Below are 14,918 nucleotides of genomic sequence, written 5' to 3'. Positions count from 1 at the left end.
CATACTGGACACAATTAAGAATTTCGGTTGGCATTATGTCATTCAACAGTCATTTAAAATACTTACCTTTTGTAGCCTACTTTATGAACACTTATTTACCGTAGACGTCATACCGAAAATGTCCGGTAGGAGAAGCAGCCATGGGCAGCTTGGATAGTTGACGTGACGCACACCTGAGTCCAAATGAAAAAGAAAATACAACATGAGCATATTGCTGTGTTGAAAGCTATCCAAAAGCGACGGGACGTTAAGCCAAGCAAATGTTTAAAAGTCGCGAATAGATCCGGTATTGTTATATGAGGAACGAAACCGTAAAACTGTGGAGAGAGACCGTTTGTGAGACACGCACTGATGGAACTGCCGAACTAGCTAATTTAGCACCAGTCTTTCAGGTAAGTGTTTCACATAAAACCCCCAGGAGATGTTGTTCTTTTTCGCAATGAACCAAGTAATAACAAATAATAATCTTAATATCAAACTGCAAACGCACTGATAGTACAGCTGAGTTCAAAACATTTAACATTCAGCATTCACACATATTCATGTATAAAAGACGTACAAAAGTGCATTTTGCATGATAGGTCACCTTTAATACCGTAGGGCACCGTGTGGATAGGTCCATCTGCTTAGCACATTTTAAACTATCCATTGCACCCACAGTATTTTTGGTAAAACTGCCCATGCTCTGTCAAGTTGAATGGGGACCTTCTGTGAAAAGCAATTTTCAACTACAACAAGGCAACACATTCTCATTAGGACTGGACTCTGACTTACTTATTTTGAAGCTTTTCCTGTGTAGCTTTATGGCTTAAAGTGTTATGGTGTCCTTTCCCTGTATAATAAATATTGCCCTGTTCTCTTGCAGACTGCTTCAGGATTTCCTCTTCCTCTCCACTAGAAAATGATGTATTGACAATGTTTTCAATAGCAGTAATATATTGATCGTATTTGATTTAAAACTGTGATGTAACAGGCACACAAAAGAAGAGTAGATTTCAACAGCTAACCCTTTTAATTGATCATGTTCAGTGAGGTCTCGCACTTTGATGTGTAATTATTCTACTACAGCTGGAGAGGTGTAATAGGAACAAGCTGCAATGTCTGCAGATTGTCTTGGAAATGGCCATAACCTTTATCACTTCCTAATCCAAGTAGTGTCATTGTGTTGGTTAATTATTTTAACCCTAGTTTAAAGTCATCCCTGAACATATGGTAATTTAAGTGAGCTTTATGTAATGTCATTCAATTTGATAGGGATGGGAATCACCAGGCTCCCCACGATACGATACTATCGCGATACTTAAGCCACAATTTGATAGTATTGCGATTCTACGATACATGTATGCTAAGTATTGCGATACAATATATTGCTATATATTTACATCTTTGTTTTGACTAACTTCCTGCCAATCCCACTTACTTTACCCATGGCCATGACCGCACAAGAAAAAGCTCAGCACCATTTAATGAATCGAAAAATAAATTGTTACCAAAAACTTGAAATTTGGATTTGCAATATGAATAGTTTATCAAATAAAATATCGATACTTGGCGTCCGTGTATCGATACAATATCGCCACGCAAAGTATCGCAATACTATGCTGTATCGATTATTTCCACCACCCTTACAATTTGAAAAGCTTGTGTGTGCAACCGGACGCAGCAGGAGGAAATATTTGAAATGTAGTTATCCTTGCTGTGTTTAAAGTATTAGCACTGATGCAATTGGAAGTGGATGTGCGGCTAGTTTAAAGCAACCCTCTAGCATTCATGCCCATAAAGTAAATCTACACATTATCATTTGACACAATTCGCTGCCCAGTCCTCTTAAATTCTTAATGTTGTGTACTACGCATCATAAATAAAGTATGACTTTCCAATGTCTTTTCCAAAACCTGCTATAGGTGGAAACAGTTTACAAATGCGAACACACTTGTAAAGCTTGGCCAGCCATCCCAGATGTGCTCAGTGGATAGAGATGGGATATAATCTTACTTTTGTCCATACAGAATAATATAATAATAAAAAATGATACAATAAAAAATATATATTTAATGTATTTCCCTAAACATCAAGGAAAGGGAAAGATGGAACTGTCAGTCATTGGATAGGAAATGTAAGTGTTTTCTGGACCAATGCACTTCTATAATTTAATACAACTTTTGCCTTTCAGATTCCACAAATGCATCTGCTTTGACATTTATTAAAAAGAGAAGGGCACATTGCTATACTCAATCAGTGCATTGAAATATAATGAATGTAAGACCTTGGTTTAGTTCAGAGCACGCAGACAAACACATGTGAGAGACAACTAATCATGTCATTATGCAGAATATATCTTTGGGAGAATCCATAATGATAATGAGTCTTGACAGAGTATTGCTGACAGTTGTGTTACAGGATGGATCTTTGAAATTATATGTAAGGGAATGCTTAATCTAAAGTAAAAAACTGCATGACAAAACAAAACCCCCTTTATTTTCCATAATGACATGAATTGAATTCAAACATCATATCCTGATTATAATTAACCACCAGAAATGGATTTCTCAGAAACACAGTGGAATTGTCCCCTCTTCTTTTTTTTATGCAAAGGGCATTACACAAAACGTACAGTATTACATAATGTGCCATATATATGAAAAGATAAAACTGGGACAACAAAATGAAACAGAACAAAGAAAATAAATGAAAAAATAAACATAATTAAAGGGAGTCTGAACAAATAATGATTATAAACACATAATATCAAAAGCATAGAGGTACATTCTTATATCTGGCTCAGGTAAATGTGATAACTGTGGAATATTGTTTTATTAAGTTGGTTGCAAAATAGACAGACTGCACACTTTGAATTGAAAACTAGTTATCCTATAAAAAATACAAGTCCAGTAATACTGTATTAGAGAAACTATCGGAGCGTGGCTACACTGAACAGATTATTTCTTGTGAAGATGTGTCATAAACATTTCAATTACACTGTTTTACAAATGTACTAATTTTAATTTCCAATGAAAATACCTTACAAAGATGTACCATAGGCTTGTATGTCCACTGCTGCTGTAAACCATTAACACATTCTTTCATCAGCATACTTCAAATTCCATTTTGGGTGAGAATCAGCAAAGATGTACTATGATGTGTTGCGGAGGCACAAATATGCCATCTTTTGAAACCCAAATGAGTATTTCCACCTACATAACTGACCTCTGTGTTTGTTATGTTGCAGGCTGAAAAACCTCCGCCATGTTTTTTAATTTGATGATAGTTCACCGCTTCTGCCGGATTATGATTATTGTTTGGAAGATGAACAAGAAATGTCACAGCAGCCAGTTAGATTTGTATTTCATTGTATTGACATTATTGCACCACCTTTCTACAATTAAAGTCATTCATCAGCACACACTGTATAGGGGTCATACACATTTAACAAATGCACATTTGCAGTGTGTTTGAACAGAGGTGGACATGTTTTTGTTTGTGGGATTAATTTATTATTGTTGTCCTCATTCATGTGTTCTTAAAGAGTGACATTAAAGTCGACTGGATGGCAGACTGAAGATGCAAGAGCTGCAGGAGGAACCAACAGAGTGCCGAAAGGTAGGAAAAACCTCTACTTTTTTCTGATTATAGACCCAGTTCTTTCTCCCGGAAACCAATTTTTCGTTTGTTTTTTTCATTGTTGGCAGAACTGACTCTGGGTTGCCACGTTTGTCTGAGTCTCAAGGGGCGAGGTTGTTGTCATCTTTCTCAGTTGCCACTGTTCCCAGATAATCAGCCCTGTTCTTATCTGGTCAGTGCTTAACGACATTGCAGCTTATTTTTAAAGGTCTGTGATCTCCATTTTTTGATATTCTCATCCTTTGGTTGGTGCTCTTGTGTGACGTCTGAGCTCTGTCGATTAGCTGAGTCTCATGTACAGCTTTGAAAGGGTTGGAGCTGGGCTCATTGGCTTTAAGGTGTTTGTAGAATTTGTATTGCTGTTTTTTGGATTCTAATTAAAAGTGGCAATTGGTTTATTTTGGCCCAACATTGAATGTGTGTTGTATTTTTGTGGACACTTTAGTTTTAGATTTCTCTTGAGTGTTAAACCTAATTTAACTAGCATTGCATTGTCAGTGTCCCTACACATCGCTACCCGTTTTTGAGTTATTGATTTGAATATTCATATCAAGGTTCAGGTTGGAATCAAAAGATGCAGTTATTGACATCTGAAGGGAAAGTTTGGTTTAAAACTAGTCAGACTTTTGTTGATTAAATGATGTTGAATGTTGTGCAGTTGGATGATAAGAATGCTTCAGAATAATATGTCCTGGTGATTATTGCACCAATCGTATGCCTCACACTACTTCTTTGGGTTATCTTTGTATGACAACAATATCTTTACAATATATTTCCATTCTAGCATTGAGTACTCAAAGGTAAACCGGTGGCACATGCATGTCTTTAGGACAAAGTAGACTAATCTCCATTTCCCCAATATATTCTGGCCTACAAATAGGCTAACTATTCAACATGGTGGCCTCATTACAGCATGAACAGTCTGAAATACAACTATAATTTGTCTCAGTGACTGCAAAGCCATTGTTATGAAATTCCTTTTTGAAAAACCTCTTTCTTTCAATGGCTTCCATGTCATATGGCCAGCAACTCAAAATCATTGCAGCATTGTATTACAACGTATTGTTGAATTGCTAATTTGTGCTCTTTAAAATGTTTCAATATCTTCCATGTAATTTGACCCATGGATCTCCATTGCATACCAGATAATATAACTATATAGTGAACATGAAACAAACCTCTTTCTATTGAATTTTAATCCACCGTCTATTTTGTACAATTATATTTCAAGGAAATTCACTTTTTTATTGAGAAGTCAATTTATTTTAACAGTTGCCAATTTCCTATGACCCAGTTACTCCAAATCAATGCAGCATTGTATGACTATTGACTACACTCAACAGGTGGGACACCTTTTTTTAATGGATCAGAATTGTACCACTGCTTTTGACAAGTCGTACACATCTCTTTTTATCGGATTTATATGTATTTTTCCTATTTTATATAAAAATCTTAATGAAAAGATCTGCAATTTCTGTGTGAGCTTGCCCTCTTCCTCTGAAGAGAACCTTTATTCAAAAGCCATCCACCAGTGAATCTACACTGATTCTTGTGTATACACTGACATGTTGTGTATGTATTTGTCCTACTGGAATGTAAAGGCTGATCCAAGGAGTTGCCTGAACTTAATTTAAAGGAGATTTTATCCTGATTTGATCAACCTTAGGGGATGTACTCCATATTTGTATAACAAGCACTTGCCTTTATCCTAAAGAAATCGTAATTGGATTTCTGTCTCATGTTTGAACTGATGCAAGCACAAATAACCCAATTTTAGTATTGTTTGTCCAGAACAACACTGGCTGCAGGAAAAACTTGCCAGTGTTGCAGTCCAACAGACAATGCAAAATAAACAAAGAGTGGCAGTTATACATATTGACCTCTAGCCATCCATTTCCACAAGAAATGGACTTGTTTTCACAGTTGTCTAGTTTAAATACTGGCAGAAAGAAGAGGAACACAGCTAAAATGGATTTCACTTGGTTGTCTGCATTTCAAACGTTTTTCTTTAACTTAAAACATTGGTGCGCCCACTCTCAGTGCAGACTTTGCACAGTTAAAAAGCCTGGCCAAAAGCAGAGTCCGTCCAGTTTATTAAGTTAATCTGATAAAACTCCTTCAGTTCAGTGAATAGTGGGTAATGATCTGGGCTAGTGGGCAGAGCAATTATGGAGCTGTGATGCTCAAAAAACACATTTGCTAATGCAATTATAGAATTAAACAAGAGGAGGCCAAGTGTCAATGTGAAATGTTCTGGTGTTGAAAATGGAGTTTGTGTTTGAAAAAGAGTCATTTGAAATTCTGAAAAAAATGAAACACAATACTTTGTTGTGGATAAACCATAGACTGTATATACAAAGAGATAAACATTATTAAACCATTGGAGAAGGCAAACACATTACTGTGAAATCCTGTCCAGTTCTCTTCGCTAAGTCAATTACTGTTCGTGTTGTGTACTGCAAATGACAGCTGATGCCAGTTCCAATTTAAACTCTGGAGTTGTGGACAGTGTAATTACAGCTTTCAGGTGACTGGGTGCAGTGTGCTGGATTGCTAACAGGTGTGGTGCTTATGGTGATTGCATCAGGATATGCTCCTTGGCACTTGTCACAGACGATTACTTTAACAGAGAGTGAACTAGTAGAGGTGCACACTGCCACCCAGTGTAGTGAATGGGAACATATTTGGGCACAATGACATTTCATATACTTTCAATGGAAAACCATAATTGATAAGTTCCATTAATGTCCCCCTGTGTGCCAGCAAGCACTTTACCAGCACACCTAGATTGTGTAGTCATTATTTCCTCACCAGTGTAATTATAGCCTACTGCTTTTCTCACTGTGTCTTTTCCCTTTTATAGGGAAGGACTTATGCTATATTTTGTGAATGACAATTCATGTTAAATGATTGAGCCCTAAGCCCTTTGTTGTTGCTTTCGTCCATTATTATTAATACTCTTACTAATAATAATAATAATAATAAAAATATAAAATAAATCAATAATAAAAAAGCAGTTTTTTCATCATTATTATCGCCTCCTGTGTGCGGGGGCGTGTGTGACAGCGGGCGGACAGCTTGTGCTTTGTCCGTAAAAGTAGAATGGTATATGTGCAATCCAATTACCATGAACTGTTCCTACTATAAAAAGTAAAAATGCCATATATATATAAAAGGCATTTTGAGTAATTTCTGCTCTATGGTACTTGAGCTGAAACATGAAAGCAGCAGACTGAATTTATAGTACTTTAATTTCTTACTCGCAGACATCTGTTGTTTGTGGGATAATACTGACTAGTGGACATTATATTGAATACATTGGCAGATAACCTTGTCCAAACAGATCATTTGTAGTGTCTTGCTCGTCATTTCACATGCAGAACGCAGGAGACATGGTTCTTTATCTTAGTCTGGCATACAACTGTTGTCCCAAAGTCAACAAGGATATTGTGAAGTTTTTATTGTCATCATCATTTTCAAAAATCGTATCAGAAAACAAAGATAGTTCAACAATACATTTCTACTGTATATATATGTTTTAAATACATTCTAATATATGTCTGAAGGGAAGCTGTTGCCGGTTGCATGGGTGACCAAGCCTTTTAAGCCCTGCTTTCTAAAAATGTCTCTCTAATGTCTGCAAATTGCACAGAGGTTAGGGGTTATAATATTGATTTAGACATTATACTTGAACTATTGCAAATAGTATTTCTTTCTGGGAATAACTGTCAGAAATCTACAGGATGAATTGTGTATATTCAGGTTGTACACCGTGTGGTCAATCTGACAGAAAACAAACAATCATTGTTTGGACACACACACATTAGATTGTATTATAGCATTATGTCAGAGCTGTAAAGGCCTTATTTATTCCAGTAGGAAATCTTTGCATTTTTCTATTCCATAATATTTTCTAATCTTATCTCTCAACTCTGAACACAGAACAGTGTATAAAGGGATGTAGAGTGCAGTATAGTTTAAGGCCCCTAGGCAGAACATCAGAGAAGCACTTTCTGTGTTCATACCTGGTACATTAAAAATGATGTATAGTTTAAATGTGCTCCCCCTTTGGTTTTTTGCTTTTCTCCGGTGTGGTTATATGGAAATTCTACAGATATCCTCTATTCCTGAAAATCTCAACTCTCTGTATCTCTGTGTTACACAAAAACATATTTCAGTGTTTGAAGTGATGCTTTGTGATGCTATTTGCTCCATCACACTTAATTTTCTTCATATTTTTCTCTAATAGAGCCCTCCATTTAGATGAATGAAAACACCATTGGCACCAGCCATTTGTTGTTTTGAAGACAGTGGTACATTAGCATTGCTCAAAATGCCCACATATTTATAATAAAACATTTTAAAATATTGAAATAACTTAAAAACAGTGAAAAAAATGCAGTGGGGTTGTTGACAGGAGTACAGAAGAAAGATACTAATACAAATATTTGACTAAGGTCTAAACAAATATAAATGAGTATCCCTGTAAAAACAGCACACCTAACAATGCAGCCACATTGATCCTACATTGTGTGGATGGAGAAATCGTCAAAGGTTTTTCCAGCTTTTGGTGGAATGTTGTGTTTTTTAACAGGTTAATTCAGCAGAATTACTAATCGGGCCTTTTTTGCCTTTTATGGCCAAGCTTCCTGAATAGCCTAAACTGAAAATTACATTAAAGGCAGCAACAAGCAGAGTCAGCAACCCTTACACATATCTTTGTTCAGTGACTGCTCATTGTCTCTGCCCTCAAAGACAATTGGTTGTCAGTGTACCTATGTATACTAAACAAAAAGCCTGAATAATTGATACAGCTGCTTTTTGTTCTGGATTTGTGAAATGACATGTTTTAACCAGTATGTGTTGTTTGATGTTGGCATTTAACATTCACAAAAAATAACACGCATATCGCCCTTAGTGTTAAAAAATAACAACAAAAAACATTGGACGGGCACCTGGCAGCTAGTATAAAAACAGGAAACAGAAAACATGTTACCCTCTCAGTCTGTTCCATTTGAGCTGTTAAAAGCAGGTCCTGCACCCCACCTTTCTGCTCCCTCTTTAAGGGCCCTGATTGAAAAGGATCAATACTCCCAAAGAGAAGATACATCAACATTTGTACCATCACCCATAAGTGTACCTCCCTGGTCTCCACGGAGGTACTTGCCATCAGAGCTCTTAATGGCGACGCGTCCATGTTCCAAGAACTCAAGGAAAAAGTCCTCTGGTTTTTCTCCATCTGAGCACACTAGGCCACTCCTAGAAACGTACCAGAACCTTCCATTCACACCTGCAGAAGGGCATATGGGTGAATTATAGGTTCGCTGTTTGTTTAAAGGTCCCCTATTATACTGTTTTTCATCAATATATTATAGTTTTCAGATATATACAAAACATGTCTCTGAAGTGTTTGGCTCGAAATACCAAAATATCATGCATTGTAACATCCCATAAACTCCTCTGTTTCAGCCCTGTTTCAAAAGTGCTGATTCTGTGTCTTTTACTTTAGATGAAAATAAGGAGCCACTCCCCACTGACAGATATTTGGTTAAAAAAGAACACAATGGAGCTCTAGGAGGAGATGGGGGTGGGGGGTGGGTGGGTGGTCTGTCACCTTGGTTGGTGATTGGCGTGTCACCTTGGTTGGTGATTGGCTAATAGTTACACAAGCCAAAAAAATCGTTATGACATCATAAAGTGGCCAAAATCTGATCAGCTCATTTTCAGACAGGTTTTTATATAAATTGATCATGACAAAAAGAGAGAGAATCTCTTTTCCTGAAACTTTCAGAATCTCTTTACACAGAGGGGACACATGTGTATGTATAAAATACATGAAACAGTGGATTTTACAATAATAGGTGACCTTTTAAATTAACAATTGATTTAATAGATGCTGAATATCTATCAAAACAGAATGGTTGTTATGTTGAAAGATAGTATGTCAAGAACATCATGAGAATACTTACTTTTGACATGGTAGGCGCCATCATTGAAAATCAATGAGAAAATGTCATAGACTGATCGATTTGCGTTCAGAGTGTTGGAGTTCTTGTGGTGACACACAAAGCCATTCTCTCCACGAAGGATCAACATAGGGCGGTTGATGAGTTTCATCAGGAATAATTCATCAGCACCTACAATGCAGGAAGAATACTGTTTACTTTGTGTGCATTTAATCTACAAGGCTTACCCTGCAGCAGTGAATCTCAAGTGGCTTGGCTGAAAGGACTTACCGACTGCATCGCTGACTGCTGAGAGCTGACCGTTCTTCTTTGTACATACATACTTCCCATTACTTGCTCTGAGTGCCACTCTCTGTCCTCGCCACTCTATGTCAAACATTGTGTTGACCTCCCTGGGAAAAAGGCATGAAGACATAAGGGCGAAGTCATTGAAAACATTAAAGGGAGCTCACCTTTTGAAAGCTGTAATAGCTACTTACACTTCTGTGGCAGTGGACTGTATCTCTCCGTGAGTCACGAGAGTCCAGTAAGATCCACCATTGGTCCGGAACATAGACTTTTTGCTCTCTTTATCAATCTCCATCTGGAAGGTCTCCATGTCTGTTTCTACGTCCTGATTGGCGGAAATACTCACTCCTGGTAATAAGGGAAGAAAAGACAGCCATAATTATACCTTTTGTTCAATATAAATGATTGACTATATGGTTGCCTCCTCTTGAATGTAATTTGCTCTCATGCTCTGACTCATTCAAGGCTTCTGTCTCCTTATATAGGATGCATGTATTGCTAGGTCACAAATCATTTTATTTGGCAGATTAATAATACATATTTAAACTGTGATTACGTTTATATTTACATTAATGACTTGCCTTACTAAATTAGGTTGGTTGCTTGATTCAAGGTCTAGTTACATCATTCTTAAAATTAATCCACTCTAATGGATTACACCAACGGAAAGTTCTGTACAATACATGATGCTTTGGCAAGATTTGCGGGAGACGTGGATAATAGTTAGCAATGTTTTTCCCTTTTTCCACCACCATAACAAACATATCATTGTGTGTTTTATACTAAAAAAATACATTTTGAAAACAGAATCACTTTAAACAACAACCTGCTCTGTCGCTATCTGTGAGCTGCGGATGTTTTTATGCATCACTCTGTTAACTATTAAGCACATCTCATTTAATAAACTCGTGATGTGTTTTTGACGTCCAAAATAAAGTAAAGAAAAGATCAATCTAACAGAGTAGCATTACATTTTTGCATAAAATTGTGCATTTTCCAGATAGTAAATGATTGCTCCATTCTGTTAAACATGTGGCCTGATTTACAGCCAGTGTAATTTTGTACACTTAATCCACATGTATTAACACTGTCTGGTGTCGTGTGTTAGGTGGTGGAGAATACACAGACGCAACTGAACTGTGTCTGCTGTAGTTCAAATTAGATGCCACAGAAATATCCTTCAACCTTTCTCTTAAGCCTGTAACAACCCTAATCCCCCACAGTAACCCCTCCAGCCTTCCTCGTTCATTTGCTTGCTGTAATTCCCGGAGTGGTGAAATGCAAATCTGCACTGCAGGGCCCACTAAGCAGCTTTCAGTGCTCGGTTCCTTTAAAAACGTGTATGCCACAAGCTAAACACTACAATACAAAATGTAATTGTTTATTCTATATTATGAGACTAGAGTGCAAGGTTGTACAAATATTGCCCTGAAAGGCACCTTCTTTATGCAGCATTTTATTCATTCATAAGCATAATGATGACTGCAGTCTTATGTTTGCTTGAGAACCTTGTTCCTCCGATATGCGCTCATATTGAATGAACATTGTACAGCTAGTTAAATAAGGCTCTTCTTTGTAATTGAATTTTGAAGCTTTAACTACTTGCAACAGAAACACAATTTGTTCCTCTGTCCTCCCACATTGTTTGCTGGAATTGTTATACAGGACAGAGCAGAACACATTGTGCTCAACATATATATATATATATATATATATATATTGTAACTCTGTACTGGCTGTAGCTCTGTTTTTCTGCAGCCACTACCCACAGATTTAAATAATTTGCAGACCAACACTCGATGGATGATTGTAAATAGCGAGTAACTGCTTAAAGTCCAATGATAGTAATTGACACCCGTGGGGCACAGACCTGCCCTGAGGTAATTTGCACGCTGCTTAATCTTCAATGGACACGCAGTGGAAATGACAAAGCCCATTACCACAATTACATCCACAGTACGGCTGTCAACCTTTCTGGATGCAGCGTGGAGACAATAAAAGTAAAAATTTCCCTACATTAGCGGGTAAATCTTGCTAATTTGCCTGTAAGAAAGAAATAATACAAATCCAGGCGATCTTGGGTTATCAAGGTCTCTATAATGTACTCTACTGTGCTATTTGTTCAGGTGTTTTAAAAAGGCTAGGGCTAGGCTATGAGCTAACATATCAATACCTACATTTGCTTGTTTCAGTTTTTCAGCAGCTTTGCAAAGAAATGCAGGTAAACTAAATACTGAAAGGAGACAGAATAGAAAACTAAACCAAAGTGAACCACTGATATGAAATCAACAGTACCGGAAAGGTGACTACTACATTTAAACGTAATAAGAATAACACGTAGAAAAAACATTAATCTTATTGAAAGAGATATATTGAGAAATAGCTGTCAGTCTTTTAAAATGTGATAATTTCTTACTTCCCCAAGCTTGAATTTAGCATCTAGCTACGCCTAGCCTACATATTTGCCATATTGTTTTCACGCCCATCTGTTACCATACCATCTGTTAGGCCTTTCACCTTGCCTTATTTTTGGAACAATCTACTTTTTTCAAACAAGGAACTTGCAAACAATCATATCTTGTCTTTTAACTTCCTTTTAGTTTCCAGAATAAAAATCATTCTGCTGTTTGGGTAACAATCCAATACATTTTATGTAGGAAACTTTTCAATTTTAGATAATGTACTTTTTAACTCAAGACTTCATTAGGACTGATTACCTTGTTTGACAGAGACAAATCTTTTGTTGGCAGCTTGAAAAACTACTTGTGGATGACTCTCTTCGAGATCAAACAGCTCATCTTTTCCAGGCTTGGAGCAGCGGCCGGACCGCAGCGTCCCTGTGGGGCCCACTGGGGTCAGATATTTCCCATCACTGTCCTTAAAGGCCAGCTTTCCGGACTTCAGCTCCAGTGTAAAGCTTGTAGTGTTGGTGTTCTCTTTCACCAGTTTGCCATCATTGCTGAGGAAACGACTGTCACAGGTCTTCAGGCTGTACTTGCCATCGAGGTATACCAAGGTGACCAGGGAGTGAACTCCCCAGGGAATGTTACTGTCCACGGAGATCTCTCCATCTGAAGCAGACAGATGGGCATAGCGCTTACGTGCCACGCTGAGCAAGCTGGCCTGCGGGTGTAAAGCCAAATGGACGGCCCACAGCTCTTGTTCCCCAATGGCTTGAGCAAAGCAGGACAGGTAGTCAGCCGAGCCTCCAAAGTAACGCAGGTAAGGCTCTGATTGCAGAGCCCAGCGGCCATCAGATTGAGGCACAATAAGGAAGCGACTGTCAGGGTCAGGCTTCTCTGCCCCACATGTGATCTTCCCATCTTTGTCAGAAGCCAGATAGCGTCCCAGATGGCTGCGGAGGAAAACTACCTGGCCGTCTTTCTCATCCTGTTCTAGGGTCCAGATCTGTTTCTTCTTCATGCTGACGCCCGAGGCATTCACCTTAAAGCCAAAGGCCTCGGCTGTCAGGTAGCGGCTGTCATAGTTGATGAGGCCGAACTGCAGCTTCAGAGCCCTGTTAAATCCGTTTGTGGGCATGCTTGAACAGTAAATAAGTTTAGTAAAAACAAGGGAAAGGGTAATGAGGGAAAACAGGCATGAAACGGAAATAGACAATGCTTGATCTATTCCGTTTTATGTCTCTCAAGCTGTAAATTAGTTCCACTTATCTCCTCTGATGGATGGTTTAGTGTTCCTTCCTTCTCCCGTCACTTTCTCTCTTTCCCCAGAGAGCTTGCACAGGCACTTGCTCCCTGTTCCTTAATGAGTTAGGATTAAAATCAACAGGACGCACCACCTCAATCCAACAAGCCGCTGACGTCACATACCAGTGCACCAACCGTGAACCTCCCCTCCTCCCTCTCCTTTCCCAGTACAAACTCAGCACAGATTCGCTCTCGTTATCTCTTCCATATCTTCTACTTTCTATCACCTCTTTCTTTTTGTTATCCCCTGCCCTTGTCGTTCTTTCCTGTAACTCACACTAGTACACTTGTCTTTCTTGCTGACTGCCTATTGGTTGTTACTCTCATAGTTAGGTCCATTAACTCGTAGCCAGGCCATCCAGCTTTAGGATTATCCTAGCTTTGATCTGCTGGCGAGCCACAGCCTAATTCGAAAATGTCCAGAGAGTTAAGGTGCTTTTGCTTACTGCCCGAAGCTTCTTTTTCCCTTTTTGATTCTCTTTTCAAAGAATAAATGGTTCATGTTCATGAGTTTATGTAAATACGAGCCCATGTTGAATATAGTTCACTTCCCATGAATGAACCTTCTGCTTTTGATGTAAAGATTCAAATTAAATTCACAAAGAGCCTTGTTCACATTTCATGAGATCAGCGATAATGTACGTGGCTGACTGAGTTAAAAGAACAGTCTTAACTTTCCACATGTAGAGGAGCTATAAAGCAATACTGTTTGCTTCAAGTCTTCAGATGCATTTACATGTGGGATGTGAGTTTAAGAGGGATTTGAATTGCATACATTTGAATGTGCAAGTTTGCACATTTGCCTTTGCTCCATTGTCATCTTAGTAGATTCTCAGATCAAGTGACAATCCTTCCAGACCCACCTCTGGTATTCTGTCAGTCAACTGATAATACATGACGTGACTCCATGACCTTTGTCACAGAGAACACGAAGGGCAACCTTTTGTAAGAGCATTACCACCGTCTTTCATAAGGTTCCTGGGGACGTTGAGGGTAATACCAAGGAGAACTAATTGTAAGCCAAACGTTTTTAATTCAAAACACAGCACAACGTAAATTCCTTGGTGTGTGATTTCTAATTGATAATCATTAAAGGGCCGTTTTTAATGAAGGGGATCTATTAGCATTGGCAGTTAAGAGTGATCCTCGGCCACCAGAGGGGGTTCACGCTCTAATGTTAATCTAAAGACAAAGGTTGTAAAAAGCCCAAAGCTTTGATTTGTGTCGTAGCTTGAGGACAGTTATTGTTATTGAGGTCACACAGGGTAAAGGGCATTGGGTCGATTTTTATTGAATGCCAGTTTTTTCTCTTAATGCTTCATCAGAAGTGCTTGTC

The 14,918-nt window shown here is 38.2% G+C and overlaps 1 protein-coding gene across 1 annotated transcript; it reads right to left on the bottom strand.

The window, feature by feature from the left end:
• Positions 1-7,035: 7,035 nt before the first annotated feature.
• On the bottom strand, positions 7,036-13,631 carry fscn2a (fascin actin-bundling protein 2a, retinal). Its single transcript, XM_034089666.1, has 5 exons — positions 12,593-13,631; positions 10,067-10,223; positions 9,858-9,979; positions 9,591-9,758; positions 7,036-8,911 (listed from the first exon to the last, which is right to left on the bottom strand). The coding sequence occupies exons 1-5, from the start codon at positions 13,413-13,415 to the stop codon at positions 8,706-8,708; spliced, it is 1,476 nt and encodes a 491-aa protein (XP_033945557.1). The 5' UTR covers positions 13,416-13,631; the 3' UTR covers positions 7,036-8,705.
• Between the last annotated feature and the right edge of the window lie 1,287 nt (positions 13,632-14,918).

The sequence above is a fragment of the Pseudochaenichthys georgianus genome, chromosome 8 (genome assembly GCF_902827115.2).
Source record: "Pseudochaenichthys georgianus chromosome 8, fPseGeo1.2, whole genome shotgun sequence".
NCBI classification, from domain to species: domain Eukaryota; kingdom Metazoa; phylum Chordata; class Actinopteri; order Perciformes; family Channichthyidae; genus Pseudochaenichthys; species Pseudochaenichthys georgianus.
The sequence above is the reverse complement of the archived record's forward strand: the minus strand, read 5'-3'. Positions and strand labels throughout refer to the sequence as shown.

Excerpts from the sequence above, each read along its gene's own strand:
- fscn2a (XM_034089666.1), bottom strand. The coding sequence starts at position 13,415 with ATGCCCACAAACGGATTTAACAGGGCTCTGAAGCTGCAGTTCGGCCTC. Across the intron at positions 10,224-12,592 it reads ATTTGTCTCTGTCAAACAAG|GAGTGAGTATTTCCGCCAAT; the intron begins GTAATCAGTCCT and ends CCTTATTACCAG. Across the intron at positions 8,912-9,590 it reads TGGCGCCTACCATGTCAAAA|GTGTGAATGGAAGGTTCTGG; the intron begins GTAAGTATTCTC and ends GCCCTTCTGCAG.